Source organism: Telmatherina bonti (assembly GCF_933228915.1).
Source record: "Telmatherina bonti genome assembly, chromosome: 4".
NCBI classification, from domain to species: Eukaryota; Metazoa; Chordata; class Actinopteri; order Atheriniformes; family Telmatherinidae; genus Telmatherina; species Telmatherina bonti.
The window spans coordinates 7250918-7274307 of record NC_136622.1 but is presented as its reverse complement, the minus strand read 5'-3'; the positions used below and the strand labels follow the sequence as shown (position 1 = coordinate 7274307).

Here is a 23390-nt window from a genome sequence, read left to right as displayed (position 1 = left end):
AAACCAGCAGGACCTTCACGGTTCCTTTCAAACAAATGAACTCGCAGAAAACTTTCTGCCTGAATACGGTAATGTAAGACGTGATTTAGGACTTTTCCTCCCACAGTGACGAGATGGATGTGTTTCAGGGAATCGTTTGGGGTTTCTCCTCAGGACTTCGCTGTGCTACATGTTAGCACTGCTGCTTCCTGGTGTGGGAAAAGATACTGTTGACGGTAGTTTAAGATCTTAAAGGTGTAAAGCTGCAGGAGGGAACGGAGCGGCGCACCCTGACTCACCTGAGTCAGGTAAACACTCCCCTTTGAGCCCCGTTTGGACTCATTCTGTCTGGCTGCAGCGTATTTCCCTCCAACGAGCAGCCGACTGAACAGATTTCATGTTAGATTTGTGACTTTCAGCCACTAAAACCTGCAAATATTCACGTCAAATCAAAGCATCTTTCTGGTTAATCTGCTTTATTTCATTACAAACTTTGTTTACACTCTAAATAAATCTTAACATCCAGTAAATACAAACTTCAGTGTTAACAGGCACCAGAGCTTCAGTACAAGTCACCATAGTCGGATGTCATGACCACAAGGTGGAGGAAGTCTGAGCTTCAGCGATGCGTCGAGCTGACCTTCCCAGCTGGACATCAGCGACTAACCACACTAACCACTGCACGGTTCACACGCCATAAACCTACGACAAGCATGCTGCGTCGCAACTACGGCAACAGACGAGGGTCTCGCTCAGGATCTCCATCGCAGGAGGGAAAAACTAAACGCGGTGGCGTCTGTTTCAGCATCACGTTCTACTGGAAGCCAGTCGGCGAGCTTCAGGGCCGTAAACGGCGACACCAGTCCTTCTGATGGGCTGAACTGGGTTCTGTTTGGTGCAGTCATTCGTTTTAAACCCTTGGCTCCTGAAAGCAACACTCATCAAGGTCTGACCCTTAAACGTGACGTCCTGCATTAACGGAATGATAATAATAATAATAATAACGTATTCATCTATTTTTCACGCGTGCAGTAAATAAAAACACCTGGAGTTCCAGGTCTTTTCTGTTCGAGCCACAAGATATCAGCATCAGCAGTGTGTGTTTGGAAAAAAAACATTCAAACAGCCCTAAACTATCTGTTTCCTTGCCTGGCATGTGATGGACGGATCACATGGACAGAATTCCTGCAGAGGGAAGATTTCTCGGGACAAAAACAAGCTGGACTGGGATTAGAAGTCAGGCTGACACCGAGGCAACTGTTAAAGAGGAGGAAGGGCTTTCTGACGGTCTCAGTCAAGCACTTTTACATCTGGTCAAACATTCCTTTAAATGTATTTTATTGGCTGAAAAACGAGTTTGTTCCTCATCAACCGTCAATAACAGTCTGAAAATAACAACAATAATAATAGAAGTAATCAATAAGAAGGGAGAAGAGACAGTGTGAAAACATCTGGAGAACAAAACAACACCACTGCTTATAAATATGAAACAGCTCCATATATGGTTACATCTAAAAGGGTCACCATGGCAACAGCAAGGCTCCATGGAGACGGGAGTAGAGTAAAAACCAACATCAGCATCTACAGGAGCCGTCAGCTGAACATCTATGACACTGCTGTCTGGGAGCCTCAGACCTCCAGTTCTATGTTCCAGGATGGTCTGGAACATTCCAGGTCTCCAGGCGGAACGTGGACGGAACTGTTAGTCTGGGACGGGGACAGCAGAGAGTGGAGAGAGGATGTGAGGAAAAGATGAAAACAGAGCAGGCGGAAGTCCTACGCCGTCATCTCGATGGTCTGCACGGCGGTGTGCTCGGCGACGGTGCAGGCGGCGCCCTCTGGCAGGGTGCTGGTGGTACTGCGGCTGCGGACGCCGTCGGCGGAGCCCACGCTGGAGGCCGAGTGAGTCCTGGAGCGGACCAGCCGGGTCATTCCCGCTGTGGGCACTGCGGGGCAACACACAGGGATGGGTCAGGTCACACGGACGCGCCGGGAGTGTGCACCGATGGGAATCATGCACGTGGTGATGAGCAGCTGATGAAGGCGAGCTTCTGTTGGCATTAACGCTCCAAACGTTTCCGGACAGACAGCTGCACCGACTCACATTTTTAACAGGAAAAACAGAAAAATGTGAAAGTGGCTGTTTGTGTCGACGGCGGGATGCAGATCGTTTCATGTTAGGTTGCTCAGAGCCGAACATTTGGACCTCCCAGCAGCGAGCCCAGCTGGTTGGTCTCTACTGGTCGGAGTGAAGACATCAGGATGTGTTCACACGCTTCAGAAGAACTGAAGACTAGGAACGCAAACCGACCAGGTTTGAGCAGCTGATGTTGCTCTTCTGGTGGCTTCCTGCAGCAGTTTAAAACGGGGAGAGCAACCTGAGAGAGTCCTCGCATGCAGGACAATCTGCTGCTCACGCCACCGCCGGGGAAAAACCACACCAGCCAGACAGACTACATGCAGACGGCACACCGAGGAAGAGCGGAGGGAGGGGAGGAGCAGAAAGGAAACAAGGATGGAGGTGGACCGACGTGAGCAGAGGGGTTGGTAATGATCCTGATACCTGATTGGCTGCTCAGATGGTTTATTACAACGTGAGGGACTGTAGGGGACGACAGGAGACAGAGAAAACAGGAAGGAGGGAGGACAGGTTGACAAACATCAAACACACACACACACACACAGCCGTAGAGGTGTGTGTAGGACATCCTGAGGCAGATCATGCTGTGTGTGGTGGATAAACCTGCAGACTGGTACTTACAGTCACACAGTAGCTAGTGCAGCAGGACTATAAACAGACAACAAACACACATATGCAGCGTCGGATTGATTATGGTTCAAGTTTTAAACACAGATCAACTTTAATCTTCTAAACTTTTTAATAAAAAGACCACCGGCTGGGGGGTCTGGTCTCGGTCCGGTCCAGTACAGACCGTCAACTCTCAAGCTTTCCATGCTGATGTGGAAAACTAACAAAGTAAAAACCAGAGCTGTAAACATTGTTACATATTTATTCCATATTACAAGCTGCTCGTACATCTGGAACAGGAAGTTGATGGGAGTTTATGAGCTTAAAAAGTCTTCCTGAATCTTGATGGGAACGACGCTCTGAGATTTACAAAGTTCTGCAGAAACACTGCATGTTGAGCTAAACGCTGTTAGCCATGATGCTATTTTTATCGTTTCGGCAGCAGATCAGTTATGAAGGAGTGAAACCCGCAGCAGGAAGTCCTGCCCTGGTTTCAGTTCTGTAAAAATATCAGCATATCCACTGGGCTGTTGTTGATCCCGCTGCCTCTCCATCTGCGTGTCTTTGCCAGAGGTCAGTGTGTGTCTGCTAGTTAACCCTATAATGCAATACGCTGCATATATGACACAGGCAGACTGAGACCTTCTGAATCACTTTATATTGAACCTAAAATCCCGTTGAAACAAAGTGACTGTTGTCTGCTGCCCCCTGGTGGATACAGTGACGATATAATCATTTTAACATTCCACAGTCGCATTAATACATGTTTTTCTACCTTCTGTTTAAAGGTCAAAAGAAGGTTTAAGACTTAAAAGTAGCTCTTTGGATTGAAATTAATTAAACGACAGATCTTTCTGCCAACACTGATGATGACAACAAGCCTTAATGTTGAAGTATCACACCTGATCTGACGCTCCGACCCGCCTGCAGCCTTTCAGGTTGTTACGTCTCAGGTTGTTACGTCTCAGGTTGTTACGTCTCAGGTAGTTACGTCTCAGGTAGCTACGTCTCAGGTAGCTACGTCCCAGGTAGCTACGTCCCAGGTAGCTACGTCCCAGGTAGTTACGTCCCAGGTAGTTACGTCCCAGGTAGTTACGTCTCAGGTAGTTACGTTTTAGATAGTTACGTCTCAGGTAGCTACGTTTCAGGTAGTTACGTCTCAGGTAGTTACGTTTTAGGTAGTTACGTCTCAGGTAGCTACGTTTTAGGTAGTTACGTCTCAGGTAGCTACGTCCCAGGTAGTTACGTCCCAGGGAGTTACGTCTCAGGGAGTTACGTCTCAGGGAGTTACGTCCCAGGTAGTTACGTCTCAGGGAGTTACGTCTCAGGTTGTTACGTCTCAGGGAGTTACGTCTCAGGGAGTTACGTCTCAGGTAGCTACGTTTTAGGTATTTACGTCTCAGGTAGCTAGGTTTCATGTAGTTACGTTTTAGGTAGTTACGTTTTAGGTAGTTACGTCTCAGGGAGTTACGTCCCAGGGAGTTACGTCCCAGGTAGTTACGTCCCAGGGAGTTACGTCTCAGGGAGTTACGTCTCAGGGAGTTACGTCCCAGGGAGTTACGTCCCAGGTAGTTACGTCTCAGGGAGTTACGTCTCAGGTAGCTACGTTTCAGGTAGCTACGTCTCAGGTAGCTACGTCTCAGGTAGCTACGTCTCAGGTAGCTACGTTTCAGGGAGCTACGTCTCAGGGAGTTATGTCTCAGGGAGTTACGTCTCAGGTAGTTACGTCTCAGGTATTTACGTCTCAGGTATTTACGTCTCAGGTAGTTACGTGTTAGGTAGTTATGTCTCAGGTAGTTACGTCTCAGGTAGTTACGTCTCAGGTAGTTACGTTTTAGGTACGTTTTAGGTAGTTACGTTTTAGGTAGTTACGTCTCAGGTAGTTACGTCTCAGGTAGTTACGTCTCAGGTAGTTACGTTTCAGGTAGTTACGTTTTAGGTAGTTACACTTTAGGTAGTTACACTTTAGGTAGTTACGTTTTAGGTAGTTACGTCTCAGGTAGTTACGTTTTAGGTAGTTACGCTTTAGGTAGTTACGCTTTAGGTAGTTACGCTTTAGGTAGTTACGTCTCAGGTAGTTACGTCTCAGGTAGTTACGTTTCAGGTAGTTACGTTTTAGGTAGTTACGTTTTAGGTAGTTACGTCTCAGGTAGTTACGTCTCAGGTAGTTACGTCTCAGGTAGTTACGTCTCAGGTAGCTACGTTTTAGGTAGTTACGTCTCAGGTAGTTACGTCTCAGGTAGCTACGTCCCAGGTAGTTACGTCCCAGGGAGTTACGTCTCAGGGAGTTACGTCCCAGGGAGTTACGTCTCAGGGAGTTACGTCTCAGGGAGTTACGTCTCAGGGAGTTACGTCTCAGGGAGTTACGTCCCAGGTAGTTACGTCCCAGGTAGTTACGTCTCAGGTAGTTACGTCTCAGGTAGTTACGTCTCAGGTAGTTACGTTTTAGGTAGTTACGTTTTAGGTAGTTACGTCTCAGGTAGCTACGTTTTAGGTAGTTACGTCTCAGGTAGCTACGTTTTAGGTATTTACGTCTCAGGTAGCTAGGTTTCATGTAGTTACGTTTTAGGAGTTACGTCTCAGGTTGTTACGTCTCAGGTAGTTACGTCTCAGGGAGATACGTCCCAGGGAGTTACGTCCCAGGTAGTTACGTCCCAGGTAGTTACGTCCCAGGGAGTTACGTCCCAGGGAGTTACGTCTCAGGGAGTTACGTCTCAGGGAGTTACGTCCCAGGGAGTTACGTCCCAGGTAGTTACGTCTCAGGGAGTTACGTCTCAGGGAGTTACGTCTCAGGTAGTTACGTCTCAGGTAGTTACGTCTCAGGTAGCTACGTTTCAGGTAGCTACGTCTCAGGTAGTTACGTCTCAGGGAGTTACGTCTCAGGGAGTTACGTCTCAGGTAGTCACGTCTCAGGTAGCTACGTTTCAGGTAGCTACGTTTCAGGGAGCTACGTCTCAGGGAGCTACGTCTCAGGGAGTTACTTCTCAGGGAGTTACATTTTAGGTAGTTACGTCTCAGGTAGTTACGTCTCAGGTAGTTACGTTTCATGTAGTTACGTCTCAGGTATTTACGTCTCAGGTAGTTACGTGTTAGGTAGTTATGTTTCAGGTAGTTACGTTTCAGGTAGTTACGTTTCAGGTAGTTACGTCTCAGGTAGTTACGTCTCAGGTAGTTACGTCTCAGCTAGTCACGTCTCAGCTAGTCACGTCTCAGCTAGTTACGTTTCAGGTAGTTACGTTTTAGGTAGTTACGTCTCAGGTAGTTACGTTTCAGGTAGTTACGTTTCAGGTAGTTACGTTTCAGGTAGTTACGCTTTAGGTAGTTACGTTTTAGGTAGTTACGTCTCAGGTAGTTACGTTTCAGGTAGTTACGTTTCAGGTAGTTACGTTTTAGGTAGTTACGCTTTAGGTAGTTACGTTTTAGGTAGTTACGTCTCAGGTAGTTACATGTGCATCTGAAGGCCATTAAATATAAACAGAAGGATGAATTAATCTCAGTAAGACAGACTTTAGATGTTCGGATATTAAATGTTAATGTTGACACGTCGGAGCAGAAACACACAAGATCCAAACATCAACAATGAACATTCAGAATGAACACAAAGTTAGTCTGGAACCATTAAAACCAGTATTCTAAGACCTACAGGAGTGTGTGTGAGACGTGCATTTACAAACACACACACAGATGACTTACTGTAGCCCATCCCTTGCACAAAGTACTTGAAGGCCTCTGCGAGTTTTCCCGGCTGCAGACAGAGAAGTTCAGAATGGCTTCAGACAAACTTTACTTCCAGAACAACTTCAACATTCACAGTTCTTCCAAACACACACACACACACACACACACACACACACACACACACCGAGTCGTGTCTGAGACCTACCTGGACCACCTGAGGAAGTCCTCCGCAGTCCGCCATCTAGCAGAGACAAAGAAGAAAAGTCAGACTTTACAGTAGTTTGGGATTTAAAACTGAACCGTTAATTATTTTTCACTTCAGTTTAGTTTCTGTACATTTAGATCAACTTTTTCCCAGTTATCTGGCTGGCCCCATCTCCACCCAGCTGGTCCCAGTGCTGCTGGTTCAGAGCCGGGCTAAGCACCAGTTCTTTGCTGGGCAGAGCTGAGAACCGCTTGGTGATGCATCAGCAGCTGGGGCGGGGTTTCCTACGGACAGCCATTAACTTAATGACTCTGGGAAATTCGACACGCATTTGGAGGCCCAAGACCACACACTCCTCCATCGTCTACGTTTTCTACCAGATAACCTCCTTTCTCTTCAGGAGGCGTGTCCAGGTGTGTAAACGACGTGATGACGCAACTCTGACTAGAGTCTTTTGGTCGAAACCAGAAGCAGTGAAGGAGAACCAGTAAAGTACTGGCTTTAGCAAGCAGCACCCATTTTTCTTAGGTGGACAGGAGCAGAAGTAGGTCAGACTTCACAACGTCTATCTGGTGTGATTTATGTTCAGTTCTCCTCGTTGTTTCTGGTTCTGCATGTAATCAATACCCGACTGTCATCAGATGGACGTCATACTGCATGTAATAAAAACAGTAGATAATATTTATTTAGCGTAACAAAGAGCTGAACCTGTATCTCTGACTGCTGGGATGTAAAACGTTGATCAGAACTCTGTTCTGGCTGGAGGTCCACATGAGACGGCTTCTGGGTCTGGATCTGGACCAGTTTAAAGTCCCCCAGTTTGTGATCTCTGTTAGATATTATAGCTTCTTGTTGTTGTGATAATTAAAGTCTAAAAATATGAGCTAAAGAGCTTCTTGGTGGATGATTTACGTCTACAACCAGCCCAGCTGGTTTACAGATGTGTAACGTCTCCTTTATGACATCATGAGTGACCGTGTGCAGTGAGTCTCACCAAAGACATCATGTAGATAGACGCTGCACTCTGCCTATACGAGCTGATGTCTCATTGCGCTGCCATCTTGGATGGGTCTCCATGCGCCTCCAATACATTTATTTGTAAGGTGTAGGTCCAACCAAAACAATAACTTCACCAACTTTTACCTGATTTTTCTCTCAGTTTGGTTTGTTACAAAGGACAGAGACATTGTTATAATACAGATCACTGTATGACATTAAAAACAACATGCTTTTATGCTAAAATATCTCTTATAATGCTATTTAACTGATACATAAGGTAGTTACAATAATAATAAATGTATAAATGAAGTTGACTAACATGTCTGATTGTTTAACGATGCATGAGGATTTATCTATCTATTTTTATCTGGTCAAATAAATTATTATTCAACCTTGTGAAATGTAATTCCACACAATCTGCTTTCAATATTTCACCAGTTATTGCTACCATATGCTGAACAAAATACAGGAATAGTTGATGCTTTCTCTTAACTACGGTTTACTCTTTCTTTTATTTACATTTATTAATTTATCAGTTCAGAGATACAGTTGTTCAAAGTCTGAAAATAAAGTATTGTATCAAAACTTGTATTCAGAAGTTTCCCAGAAAAACACTTTACGAACGTAAACCTCCGCCAAGGCCTTTAAAAAGTTCCTGGATCCAAACGGTGATCTGGATCACCACCAAGATTAAATCAGTTCTTCCTTTTCACGTTTCCAACGAGTCCTAAAATATTTCATAAAAATCTGTCAATAAACTACGTTGACTCTGCAGCGAGACTCGAAAGCGGAGACCCATCCAATATGGCGGCGACGCTGGTTCACTGTCCAGCACTCAATGAGGCGTCTATGTATATATGAGGTTTATGGCTCTCACAGGAAAGAATAAACATTCAAGACAAACTGTTCCCATGTGGAAAAACCTCTAACATGGCATCCGCTTCACACTTTGGCGTCTGTTAGGAAAAGCCTGCTCCTCGTGCTCATCTGGATGGAAACTAGCAGAGCTGTCGGCTCAAGCCTTTATCTTCAGTAACGCTGACGTTTACCATCCAGGCTACTGAAAATAAAGATTTATTAACTGAACGCCCGCGCCGACCGTACAGGCAGCTACGGAAACACCTGCATCCTGCATCCTCACGTCTTTATTGTTTTCATTAAATGTGTGTTTTCTCCTGTGATTATTGTTGTTTGGATAAATCTCCACAGACAGACATGAGACAAGACAACAAGAGTCTTTTAATTAGTTTAACTTCATCTGACTGCAGTTTTCTATCAACTGGAAGGTCGGCGGGTCGATTCCTGACAGCTGACACTGACTCAGACATTCATATGTGTGTGTGTGTGTGTGTGTGTGTGTGTGTGTGTGTGTGTGTGTGTACGACAGATAACGAGCACTGTGTATAGACTTAGCGGTATGAGTGTGTGTGAGGCATCAGGTGTTTATCCAGTACAAATGCTAAAAGTAAGCCTGGTTTTTATTAGCAGGTTAGCATGTCTGCTTGTTGACTTTATTCCTTTATATTAATCTTTATTCTGTAGAATTTAAAGTTTATAAAATAAAGAAAGAAGAAAGAAGACGAAAGAAGAATAAAAAAAACATGAAACAGAATCGTTTTCTTTCCATGAAACATGAGAACATCAGGTGAGGAGGCAGTTACCTTGAGCAGGGTGGTTTTGGTGGGATTCAGTCTGGAGTTACACTCCACCTGCAGACCAGAACACACACACACACCACGGTTACCATATGACCCCATAGGCTTGCTGTAGTCATGGAAACAGTGCAGACACTCACCACAGCATCAACAGCAGGCGACGTATCTCCGACCACCAGCAGGGCGGGACACCTGAGAGTCACATGACCAGCAGACACATTCAGGACACGTTTTCTATTCAGGGATTCATAAAACATTGGGAATTTAATACCTCAGCGTGCTGACTGTGTTTTCATTCAGGCCAGGGATGGGCCGCTCCATCTGCAACTCAGCACGACTACCACACACACACACACACACACACACACACACCACACACACACACACCACACACACACACACACACGTAAAAAATTTACAATGAATTCATCAGAATAAAACAAACAGGTTAAAAAGTTCCCAGATTTAAAGGCAGCTGGCGTTCCAAGCAACGCGGAACATTTGGGAGTGCATGTTTTCATGGTGCACCGACTCCAGCGACGCACGCGGTGCAGCTCAGCTAGCGGCTTAGTGAGTCCCCAGACTCATCTCGCAACTTTATTCCAAAGAAGTCTTTAGTTCATCGCAGCTCGATGAGCAGCGGGTCCTACCGACTCCACAAGCGCTTCCCAGCTTCAGTCAGAGCCGGAGAGGATCACTGTGCCGAGCTGCAGCCGGCTGATCCCGCCCCCGGCTTACAGATATTACTGCCTATTAATGACGTGTGAGCAAAAACAGCTAAAAGTCCTGCAACATGTTGTAGACTTATAGTTAGAGAACAGCCAGGCTGTGTGTGTGTGTGTGTGTGTGTGTGTGTGTGTGTGTTTTCTGTATCAACAGATCCTACCTGTCTACAGACATAACAGGAACTACGTGTTGGTTAACCAGGATCTCCTCAGACTTCACGACACAACGGACAAAACTTGTTGACAAGCTAACAACCAGTTTGTGGCATTAAAGGGAAAACACACACTTACAAATGTTTTTTTTTGTTAAATAAGACAAAGAAATGCCGACGGCCACAATAACAGACGAAGTTGTAGAGTTTATTGCCGTGGATGATCAGAAACTGCTACGGAAACACTGGCGGTAAAATCTTTATCTTCTCATGATGATCATTTCATGTCTTGATTCATATTTTACAGACTAACCTGAAAGATAATAATACCACACATTGAGTCTATCATTCACATAATTTATATAAAATACAGATTTAATTAACTGTTTAATATAATAAAAGAACACAGATCCGTTCTGAGCCATCAGCAGATATCTAAACCCCATCACACAGAAGTAATTAGGAGCAGAAAATCCCAACTTGAGAAGAAACATTTTGCTCCAACAGAGACTGAAGTCTGAGCCAATCAAAGAGTTTTATTGATTTATGATTCTCTGATGTTTTCTCATATATATGAAATATTACACAGAGATAATAAGTCATCTCTCTGTCTGCGTTAGATTTGTTGTCAGACTGATGTTATCAGGACAAGCTTCAAAAGTCTTTCTGCATCACCAACTTGAAGCGCAGTTGCCATGGTAACAGCCTGGAAAACCTACGTTTAGTTTATCTGTAGCTAGTCAACATGAGACTCAGCTGTCCTAGATCTCTAACCAGCCTGGTATCTCAGAGTTTTCCTTCTGACTGAAGAGTGTGTGAACCATGCAGTGTGTGTGAACCATGCAGAGTGTGTATCAGGATGTTCATCCGGAGCTGCACTGATAACCAGCGGTACTGGCAGAGTCTTCCTCACCTGTCGTAGCTGCTGAAGAACATGGCCAGGTTCTCCTGCGGTATGTCCTGAGAGATGTGGAGTCTGTACGTCTGGATGATCTCCTTATTCTCCGTTAGCTCATCCTGCTCACAGAAGACGGTAAAACCTTCAGAGGATGTGGAATTTGGATCAGACAGAGGTAATAATCGTCTCCGTCCTCCTTACCGTGCTGAAGTGGTGTCCCATGATGATGTCCACCATGTTGCTCGTCCAGCCGCTCAGCTGCAAAGAGCAACATCCGTTTGTTTCACATTTCTCTTATCGATCACTCGTTCTTCTCTCAGCGGCTGGATCAGTTCACAAACAGCTTCATCTTTAAGCAACCGTCGCTAAGGCTGAACGGACATTTTAGTTCCTCTCTGAAAGACGACGTGATGACAGCTGAAGCTGCTCTTTAACACACTGCAAACTCCCGTCACCCATCGTGGACATGACGTAAAAACGGTAAGAAACCCACCTGAAGACTATTCTGTCAGGATGCTCTGGGTAAAATCATGGATTAACCTTTAATGTCACACTTAAGCTTGTTCCATCCTCCACGAGAAACAAGAACTGAGTTCTTGTTCTCGAGGCTGCAAGAACAAGAAAAAACTCCTTCTTCGTCAGGTCCATCCATCCTCCAGTAGAAGCAGGTCTGCAGCAGGGAGGGGTCACTGCGGGGGGCGATGTCTGCTTTATGTGCCATGAACCCAGTTGTTACCTCCACCAAGGAGGTCATGTTTTTATCGCCGTCTTTGTGTTCAAGATAACTTAGAAGGTTACGGATGGATTTTTATAAAAACTTCAAGAGTTGTAGGAAATGTAAAAATGAAGAACTGATTAAATCCTGGTGGTGATCCGGATCACCGTTTGGATCCAGGAATGTTTTAAAAGGATTCTTTAACATCGTGCTTGGCGGAGGTTTCTGCTCTCCGAGTTTCTAGTTTTATATTTAACAAGCAGCTTCATCCGCGGCGGGGCGGGTCGTGCACGCGGCTGGGCGGGTCGTGCACGCGGCGGGACGGGTGGTGCACGCGGCGGGGCGGGTCGTGCACGCGGCGGGACGGGTGGTGCACGCGGCGGGGCGGGTCGTGCACGCGGCGGGGCGGGTCGTGCACGCGGCTGGGCGGGTCGTGCACGCGGCTGGGTCCGAGTGTTTTAATGCAAAAATGTTGGTACTTTCTCTCCACCTCAATCAGCTGTTTTATCAAAACAATCAGTTTTACCTGCAACAGTAAAACCGCGGAAGCAGCAACACCGCTTCCTGCTTTCTCCGTTTTAACCACGCCCACCTCACATGTCCAACCAATTACACGATACTTCTCGCAGCCCCGCAAGAAAAAAGTTCTGCAGCCCGATGTGTCGAGGAGTGTCTTCATACACGTCTGCGAGAACAAAATGACGTCATTTTCTTGTCGGAGCCTCGAGAACAAGAAAAACGTTCTGGCTTCTCGTGGAGGATGGAACAAGCTTTATGCCTCCTACTGTGTGAGAGAAAGGCGTGAGTAGTCTGCGTTACCTTGGAGGCGGCCCAGTCCACCCAGCCCTTGGCGCAGGGGTCAACGTTGATCAGGACTAACCCTTCCACCAAAGACGGCTCATTGAGCTGAAAGAACAGCCGTCATGTTGCTGGTCAGCAGCAGGAGGGGCAGCAGAACGACCAGAACTGGTTCTGTGTTTGTTGTGAAATCGGCGACATGTTGTCTACTTACAGCCAGTTTGGTGAGGATGTAGGCTCCAGCTCCAACTCCGATACCAATCACACTCTTCACCCTGACCACACACACACACACAAGATTGAATTCACACCAGCGGTCAATGAAACGGCCACCGTTCACTGCAGACTTACTGGAGCTGCGTCAGGACAGATGGAAGCATCTCCGCCAGTTCATCCATGGTGGGATACTGGTACCTACAGCCGTGACATCACAGAACATCATCTTAACTCACACACATGGTGTTTCTGTTTGCATCATAACATTTCATCTGACTCTTCCTGAACTGAAGCCATAACAATAAAGGGTTAATCCAGTAGAAATGACAGCAGGTCATGTGACTGTCGCCCTTTTAGACATGGCTGACTAAATAAGGATGATGCAGCATCACATCCCAGTATGATCAGACTACTCATTACAGACAGGATGGTAGCTCCAATCCCTATGATGTCACTATTACGTCATAATCAATCGAATTATTAAATGGCTGGATGACTTAATGATAAACATCCATCAGTTTCCTCCCGTTCCATCAGCGCAGCTTGCACACAGAAAGAAGAAGTTACACAACATCCATGTGTTACTGCTTTGTTTCGTTCTGTGTGAGTCGCCGAAGCGCCGTGTCAGAGTGGGAACGTGCAGCAGAGGAAGATGAAGTCGCCTTTATGGGATTTCAGGTAAAATGAGTAAATTGTGCACGACGACGACTCGCAGCGTTGGCAGAAAGCAGCTGCAATGAAAGGAGGAAATCTCTAGAAACGTTGAAACGCTCACTAGCTGGGTTTTACTGAACTGAAATGTGTTCGGTTCGGGTTGGACACAGCCTTAAATCACTGAACGTTACGTCATAAGGACGAGATAAAAACAGCAACTGAAAGCTTCTCCGTTAAAACTGCTATGAGGTCAATGTCCATGTATGTATAGGCGGTTATGTGGGGGTATACATGGGTGTATGTCTGTATATACATGGGTGTGAGAACGTGTAGAGGTGTATATTTGTAGAAATGTAAATATGTATAAGCTATATAAGGCTAGGTATCATTATGTATGGGTGTGTATATGTAGGTAAATGTATGAGTATATATGTGTGTATAATATGAATGTGTGTAGGTATGCATATGAGTATGTATGTGTATATGTATATATATATATATATATATATATATATATATATATATATATATATATACATGTATGCTCTGTGGAAAACACTGGGTTCGGAAAACAGGATGAGTTTTAGGTTTAATCATTAATCATGTGCGTAGGGGTTGGAGCAAAAAGGTTATATTTCTTCCTACCCCTTTTTAGACCTGTCAACAGAATACATGATAGAGGATATACATATATGTATGTAGAATATAAATAATGTTGACCTGTCGTAAATTTAAAAAAAAAAAAAAGTATTTTGTCATCAGGTTGCAGCACATGTGGTCTTGTTTTGTTATTTACGCCGTTCCTGTTCTATCTGTGGTAAAGAGCAGCTTATCTGCTGAAGGACAGCTGGAAGTCAAAGCTAGTTTCCAGGTAGACGTTCTGTCACCTCTGAGAGAAACCAGTTTGTTTTCTACACAGAAGACTGGATTTAGCTGGAATGACACGTCTTTGTGTCCTGCGATGGACTGGCGAGCTGTCCAGGGTGTACCCTGCCTTTCGCCCAAAGACTGCTGGGATAGGCTCCAGCTTCCCCGCGACCCTTCATCGGACTAAATGGTTAGGAGAATGAATGAATGAATGAATGAATGAATGAGATGTCTTTGTTTGTTTCCAGATTGTTTTGTTCTCTCGGCATCAACAGACACAACAAACAAACTTACAACCTGAGAGGAGTTTTCATTCACAGTGTGAAATGATTTACTGTATGATAATTATGATACTGTTGTTATTTCTATGACAGTATTTGTATTAAAACGTCTCGAACTGGGACATCTTGATGCTTGTTGACATGAAAAGTCCACAGCATGAAGCACTTCTCTGCTCGGGTTTGCCCATCAGCCTGGAGTGTATCGTCTGTCATTCTTCTGCACTGAGCTCTGCTAAAGCTGCAGTTCAGCTCAGAAACATGACAGCAAACCGTTTCCACACATTTCCTTTCTTTTCTTCTGGTGGTAAGTAAAGACAAGGCGTCCTGTTGCAGGAAGGCCAGACTTTTCTCCTCATGTTACTCGTTCCATTTGGGAGAAAAGTGAATGACATCATTACCGGGGAAGATGTGGTGTGAGTGTGTGAGTGTGTGAGCATTACCCGCTGGGAAAAACGGGAGCATTTTCCTGTTGTCCAGGAGCGTCAACGTGGATAACCGAGAAGTGCTGCGTCACTTCCTGCATGTCTTCATAGTTAAACAGGCTATTGAAGCAAGATTTGTCTGTACACACACACACACACACACACACACACACACACACACACACACACACACACACACACACACACACACACACACACACACAAAAATACACAAGGTAGCTTTTAGTTCCATGTTTCAGTCTGAACTACACAATGTCAACATGCATGTTTACTAACGGTTGAGTCCAATGTCATGGTAGGTGAGGATGGTGGGTCGGTTGCCCTTAGCAACCCCTCTCATGGTAACATGCAGCACGCCGTGGGCCGTCTCCACATCGTGCTCCTAAACACAACAAACATCGCACCGTCAGTTTCCACAACAGGAGCCTGGAGGGAAAACGAGATGCATCTCTAACTTAATCATGGAGGTAAACAACACGCAGCTGCAGGCGGTGAGAACACACACAGGGTGTGTACCTGTGAGGTTTTCCAGTACCTGAATCCACAACAACAAACACATGTTGTCAGGTATCCTAGAATAAAAAGCTTCATTGTCACCACGCTTGTTTACAGTCAACATGCAGAGGAAGGAGTCAGAGAGAAATCCCAGCAGTGCAGTCTGTCGCCTGCAGATGGATTTATACATTCAGAGTGCCATGTTGTCAGGTAATCTCATTAATGACATCGCCATGGAAACATCTGACAGACCTCATTAATCTGAAACTCTACCACTGTCTGCGCCTTCATCTCATCTCTTTCTGTTGTCTTTAGACTTTGCTCAGGCTGCACAGCCGTGGAGCACCAACATCAGGCTCAGCCAGGTGACATAACGACCTCTGTCACATGAAAACTACTTGAACCCTTGAAAGTCGTTGGGTTCCTTCCTGCTCTTAGGTTTCATCTCTGCAACTGAAGTTACAGATTAGACAAATGGCGTTGTGACCATCCTAAACGTATTCATTAGAATTCAAAATGAGCAGAAAGATCCATCCCAAGTCATTGAAACGCTCCAGATAAGGAGGAATCCTGCAGATGATCTGACCCCCCCCACAGCCTTGGCTTTGACATCATGGGGTCAGTCTGGGATTACATTAAGAGACTTAATCAGCAGAAGGAAAATGGCCAGTTTTCTAAGACACCACAGTTACTGATAGAAGCGCCTTTTAGAGATGGAGACGATCTTAGTTTTAAACATGATTATTTGTCAAAAAGGTTAATTAGATTTGTCCGTTTTAGAGCGCTATAACTTGTAAAAAGTGAAGTGATTCATAAAACTAGTTTGGGATACAACCTGTAGCATCTGCAGCAGCGTGTAAAAACAGCTGACTGGCTTCCAGCAGGTGAAGGGAAAAGAGTCGAGCGGTCTACGTAGCAGTGACTACCAGGTTGACTCCTGTAAGCAAGCATGACTCAGGAGGGCTTAATGAACAGCTAACTGGCTAACTCACCACCCCAACTCCTAAAGAACAGGAGATCTGGTGCAAATCCAGAGAGTCATTCATCCTGACAAGAAAACAAGGAGGAGTGTAAGAGCTTCACGGTTTTACTGGCAGCAGGAGAAACAAGCTTTTGGAGAGAAAAAGACTTTAGTAGAACTAGAAAGAGGTCTGTTGTCCTTTAGCCTTCCTCAAGTGAACAAAGACAGAAGAGCGAATGGGAGGCGGCGTGGCTGGATCAAGAGAAATAATCTGCAGCCTAATTGGCTGTGAGGTGGAAGGTCTTAACGTCTGAAGAGCCAATCAGTGTTGTATTGTCTCTCTTAGCCTGGATTCTTTCCTTTCCCCTGCTCTTCCACCTCCTTCCTGCAACTCCTTCCATAAAACATCACAAAATGACAGAACCAAAGCGAATAAACAATACGCGGCGATAAGTCACTGTTCTGACTCCATCTTCAACCTGAGCGGTAATCAAGCAGGGTTTCTGGTGTTACGATGCATCTCAGTAACAGACGGACCTGCCGTGCTGCTGTTAGTCTGTACGGGCGCCTGCCTGCTAAAGACATGGCTCGGCCAACTGCACCAGTTCTTCTGTACAACCTGAAAAGGACCGCTGTGTGTACGTACTGAACTCACCTGACAGTCAAAGTCCTGGAGATTTCTGCCATTCTGGACAAACACAGAGACATGAGTTCAGACACAGAAGATAAAATAATCAACAAGTGATAAAAAACATATCGTTCTCTCTGAAATAAACTGCGTGTCGTGGAGCCGGGACGTTCTCAGCACCATGTGTAGAGACCCATTCATGCTTCTTTACGTGCTGTTTCTAATGTTCTCAGATGCTGCTGCCTTCGTACTCCCACGCAGCCTTTTTACGGCCATGGTTGTTACGTCAACGCCTCCACTAGTGGGCGCTGCTGAGCTCAGAACTCACTTCCACGTTCTGATGTCAGCTTCAGACTCCAGTTTGGGACTTTAATAAACCTCTACTGTTGTTTGCAGCCGCCTAAAGCTCCCGTACGGTTGTTGTCTTCATTACTGTCGTCATCTTCATTTGCTCTGGTTTAGTCTGTTTGCTTGTCCCGTGTCCTTGATTTCCAGTGGTATTGCTTCATTTGTTGCTGGATCTGCCCCTGGAAACTGATCAAATCAAGTGCATAAACGACGCAGGAGACGGATGAAAGTGTCCATCCAGCTTCTGCGTCGAGCATAAATGGGCCGTAGAGACCCCCGCCCCCTCACCTGTCCCGTCAGCAGGGGCTTGATCTCAGTCAGCTGGACGTCATGAAGCTCCTCCATGCTGGGACGGTGTTGGCGCCAATCAGCCTGATGACGGACAGAGTACGGTTTAGTTCATACAAAGCAGATAAAAGCAACAGTAAACTACATTTCTACACATCCACTAAGATTCATGCAAACATCAGCATAACAGCAGAACTGACATCAAAAACCAGTTGACATGAAGTTTACAGCTGGGACGAGGCCGAAGTGAAAAACAGGTGTTAGGACGGATGTCTTATGATCTGATCAGCTGTGTTCTAATGGGGGTACAGCATCAGTGCTCGGCGGGAAACCCAGAACCTCTTTCACCAATATTTTCCTTCATGTGAGAATGTACAAGAAGTATATTTCACAGCTCAGTTATCATTCTTGTCTCTGGTACTGTCAGTTGTTCACACTGTGTTGCTCTTCGCTGCTTTCTTTCTGAGATCAATACAGTTATCCAACAATATATCAGTTATACGTGGAACATCCAGAGCAAAGGATCAATACCTCCTGCAACACCGATAAAGCCTGAATTACAACCATAGACCGTAAATAAAAGCGGTAAAAAGTAAAAGCCAATGCGGACGTGTATAAAACTGCAGTTCCACCTTCATCCACTAGGGACTGCAAAACAGAGCGAATCCCCATAGACTCCCATGTTAAAAAGACCAACTTCACAGCAGAAATAAACATGTTTACAGCAGAAATAAACATGTTTACAGCAGTAATAAACATGTTTACAGCAGAAATAAACATGTTTACAGTCTGGTTCAAAAATCCATTTTCAGTTTAATAGGTCAGGTTTACCTTCATGACAACTGTGGGGGGAGTGAATTTTTTTCTATCTCGCCCGTTTAAAAGTAATTTAATCTCGAAGTTCGGCATATTTAGGGGCGTGTCCTTTTGATTGACAGGTACCCGATCTCCCGCTTCAAGAAGAACGTAGAACAACCGTGGTTTTTAGCCGGTTAACAATGTGACTTAGCTTTAGCCCGTTCCGTTAGCTGGTTAGCTCCTGTTATCTCCGGGTTAGCTCGGTTAGCTTTTAGCTACAGGCAGCTCAGAGTTCGCTCGATGTCAATCATCCACCATGACGCTCACAGCCCCCCTCTCAGCTCCACTTCTTTGCCCATATTTGTATTTTCCGGGTGAGACGACACGCATGCTTCTGCCAAGATGGCGATGGTAGGAACCGCCCACCGAGCTTCAATTCAGCTCTTCAGAAACCTACGGGTGACATCACGGAGACTCCGTCTCTCTTTATATACAGTCTATGGTTACGCCATGTTTGTTTGACGACCACAAGCCCCCCACTGTGAAATGTTGTGACAGTGTCGGCACTTTACATCCCAACGCTCAGGCCCGCGTGGACCTGATGGAGCAGCTTTGCTCACATTTCAGCGTGTCAGTCTACGCTGTTGGTCTTTCAGCCGAATGATTCATCATCTTCCTCCGTAGTAACAAAGCACAACCTCGGCTCTGTGACCTGCAGCGCGTAGGAAGGAAAGCGATCTCTGCGCTCTGACGCGGCTCGACATGACACCTGCAGACGTAGCCAAGCAATGTGGGAATGTGAAGACATCACCATCCCATCAGACAGAGTAGAATTACTTCATTAGATGTGTCTACTGGTGTGTGTCAGTATTAACTAGAGATTTTATGATCTTTTCCAGTTTCAAATGAATGTGGTGGCATGTTTGTAAGAAAGGATAAAACCCAGAAATGAAACTTTAATCTGCCTTTAAACTTCAACGTTGATGTCATCATTTCTACCTCCTGTAAATATCTGCGTGAGCATCACACTGTGCAGGTTCTCTTTGCTAAACCACCCACTTCCACCCACAGCAACATTTAACCATCCACTCCTGTCAGATTTATCCTGCACGAGCTCAGTGTGGCTGCAGCCCTCTATCATACCAATATCTGTCTAACTTACAGAGCTGTTTGGGTCTGGATAACGGATAAAATGATGCAGGAAATGAGAAATTAACTCAGAGCTTCCAGATTAATCACCTGTGAATGTTCACTGGGTGGTGCCACATCTGGCAAAACGATCAGAAAACCTTAAATACATCGGCTGACGCAGGTCTTCCTGGTGTAAACACGTTCCTCGTAACTTCCTCCCATCTCGGTTCCTGATTGTAAAACTTTGATGGTTTTTAACGGCAGATTAAAAGCTGGTAGCAGCGCAGCATCTTCAGTCTGCAGATCCAACAGGTTCAGATTCAACACAGGCTGCTGGACTGAAAACAGGAGGGTTTATCGGACAATTTTTACTACAGTAGAACACTGATTCTATTTTTGGAAGATTTACTGAAATGTGGAGCTGTGACCATACGCTTTTGTCGCCATTCGCTTCCAACTTTTTTGGGTGGTGATTAGATTTAAATTGCAATTCTCACAATTCTTCGATATTGCTGATTTTTGTGGATAAAAAACAGTATAAATATTTTTTTTCTCGTCATTTTTCTTGATTTCAATGAGAAAAAACAACCCAGTAGCCAGACCATCATTCTGCTGGTATAACGCCCAAGAAGACAAGTAAAAGCGTCAATAAAAACACTGAAAATGACTAAAAATCTATAATGGATTATTTTTTTATTATTTATTATTATTATTATTATTATTAATTTTTTTTAATTCATTATTTTTTTTAAAAAGAATTTTTAACAAAAAAATCGATTTTTTTAATTTAAAAAAAAAAATCAGTTTTAAAATGTGAAGCAAAAACTCCTGATATCCGATTTTTTTAATTCGATTTACCCACCCCTACTGAAATGTGTTTTACTCTCAAGTTTTATATTTTTTTATTTCTTTTTTTCTATCCCTCCCCTCACATTGGTGAAGGAGTTAACAACATGCCTCCTGCAGGTAGGAAATGTTAAATGGGGGTTTTTATTAGTGTAACATACATTTTAGGAATAGTTTTAGCTGCTTCCACATCAAGTCTGATGAAAATATTTTCTATACATGAAAATACTGAACCTGCGTTCACTTGGGGGGGTGGGGTGGCTCACACTGTGTTTTCTAACTGTGTCAGTCTAATGGAAATACTGATCTCTCAATGGCAGGATGCCATCCAGTTACGTGTGTGTGTGTGTGTGTGTGTGTGTGTGTGTGTGTGTGTGTGTGTGTGTGTGTATGTGGGCAGACATGCGAGCTAGATAACACCATTTCAGCTGACTGGTTTGGATGGATGTTGAGCTTCCTGGTGGCATTCTGGCTCGGATCTGATCTGGTTATTAACGGATGACTAAATGACTACGAGACGAAACACCAGCGTTAGTTTACAAGTAAAAACTACAACGCAGCGCTTTCATCCCACCCAGCACCATCCACAGTATTATTATTTCAGGACAGCAGCAGCTGACATGTTTATGAGGCTAAAATTATGTAAAATAAATATATCAATAGAAACAGCAGCATAAAGACCAAGCAGAAAGAAAAACAGGATTTACTACAAACAGCAAAATACTCAAGATTTTTCTCTCCTGTAGACAAACTCTCAAGTCTTTCTTTCTGCCCACTTTTAGAACTTTGGCTGATCTTGATTGGACTTTTCCATCAGCTCAAGCTTCAGTGGTGGAAGGTTTGGCGGGAAGGGGCTTTATTGAGTAAAACTAGAAGTTTCAGCAACGTGGAAATGGCAGGGATCTTTTCTGATAAAAATGTGATGAATGATGGTGTTTATCACAGATCTCTCATCCTGGATTTGCAGCAGTCTCTGAATAATGTTGCTGGATTGTAAGCCTACTGGATGGGATATAAACGCCTACAGAATGTCTATAGATTACCTAAATTTGTCCCACAAAAGTAAACATTACCGTTCCTGCGTGATAGCGCTCCGAGGTGCTTAAAGATGCCACGCTGAACACCACGTTAAGAGTCCAGGATTCAGGACATAAAACTAGTTCACCTCACCGACATGGAAACCTGGATTTGAGGAGCAAGTTTCAAAAATCCAAATGAAAAGTTTTCTCCCTGAACATCCCTTTTCATTTTTTTAAATAATTACCACTAGCTCAGTTATTGAGCCTTTTTATTGTACTGAATAAAAAAGTTAAATTAACTTTTTGTTTTTGCACTGCCTAATCTAAAAAAATAGCAAAAATGACAACAATATGTATGTTCTACTACTCTACTTTATTTAAAATAAAAAGGTTAAATGAACATTTTCCATGTGTAGAAGTTGCATTTATACTTGATCTGAAAAAAAATTGCCAAAACACACTTTTTATTTTATTTTAAATTCATGTTCACTTGTATGACTGCATTTAACTTATTAAATTAAATAGTCTTTGACCAAGTGTTGGGATACCAAATCTAGTTAAAACATTTTTAATCTTTCTTTCCACCTGACCCTGCCCTGCATTTAGGACAGGTGTTGGTACCTGTGCAGGTAAACATGGAAAGCTTTTTAACTGCTTTATTTGTACATAAAACAGGATCAAACGTCCAGTAAGAGTCCCAGCAGCGGATTTAAACTGGTTAAACTGGATGTACAGATGCTTCTGGTCCAGCTGTCCGCCCACGCGCACTGCTACAGGGCGCGCGCGCTCACAGAGAAGCAGAAGTGACGCTGAACGCTGCTTAATGATGACGTAACCTCCACGCAGACAGACCGACAGACAGACAGCCCTAGCAACCAGCCGTTGCTATGGGAGATGCATTACCTCGTCTCCCTCTCTCTCTCTCTCTCTCTCTCTCTCTCTCTCTCACACACACACACACACACCTGTCAGCAGATACACCACCGCCATGTCAGCGACCATGAAGAGACAAAGCTCTCTGATCTAAGTTAGCGTCAAGCGACAAGTTAGCCTGCTAGCTAACCAGAGGTTTAACCAGCTAACTAGCTATTACCGGGTTAGTAGCGCTACGTTACGCAGCTCACCCGGACGGAACCACATCCAGCCCGCTATGTACTACTCACTGTCAGCCGTCTGCTCCAAACAGAATGAAATGATCCGTTTAATCCAAACTGACGCGCAGGTTGTGAAAGTACCGGAGCGGCGCGGAGTGTAGCTGGTCGCGAGGCTCTTCTCCTCCTACTGAGATTTGTCAGCAGCACGCGGACAGTCCGGGGCGGAGCTACGTCAACGTAAACAACTGGTCACGAGGTCAACCACCAAACTGACCTTTTTATTTGATTTGATTTGATTTTGTTTTACTTTTTTAAAATTCTATTTTATTTTATTTTATTTTATTTTATTTGTGTTTTATTTTACTTTATTTTATTTTGGTTTTGTTTTATTTGATTTTGTTTTACTTTATTTTTTATGTCACTTTATTTTATTTTATTTGTGTTTTATTTTACTTTATTTTATTTGGGTTTTGTTTTATTTGATTTTGTTTTACTTTATTTTTTATTTCACTTTATTTTATTTTATTTGTGTTTTATTTTACTTTATTTTATTTGTGTTTTATTTTACTTTATTTTATTTCATTTTATTTATTTTACTTGTGTTTTAGTCAAAGTTATGAGAAAACAATCAGCTAGAAACAAAATAATTATGTGTATATGCTACATTGTCTGCAACAAATTTATAAAACAAATTATTTAACAAATGAACAGGAAACTAATTAATTTTTTTTTTTTTTTTTTTTTTAAATCAAAATTAGTCATTCAGCT

At 44.0% G+C, this 23390-nt stretch overlaps 1 protein-coding gene across 1 annotated transcript; it reads right to left on the bottom strand.

The window, feature by feature from the left end:
• Window positions 1-444: 444 nt before the first annotated feature.
• On the bottom strand, window positions 445-22808 carry LOC306755244 (protein NDRG3-like). Its single transcript, XM_079239562.1, has 16 exons — window positions 22692-22808; window positions 17735-17818; window positions 17126-17158; window positions 15291-15396; window positions 15012-15132; window positions 12905-12967; window positions 12768-12828; window positions 12575-12661; window positions 11242-11298; window positions 11056-11159; window positions 9537-9602; window positions 9406-9457; window positions 9272-9319; window positions 6612-6647; window positions 6422-6473; window positions 445-1925 (listed from the first exon to the last, which is right to left on the bottom strand). Exons 2-16 carry the CDS (start codon window positions 17789-17791, stop codon window positions 1756-1758), a joined length of 1113 nt encoding a protein of 370 aa, XP_079095688.1. The 5' UTR covers window positions 17792-17818; window positions 22692-22808; the 3' UTR covers window positions 445-1755.
• Window positions 22809-23390: the final 582 nt, after the last annotated feature.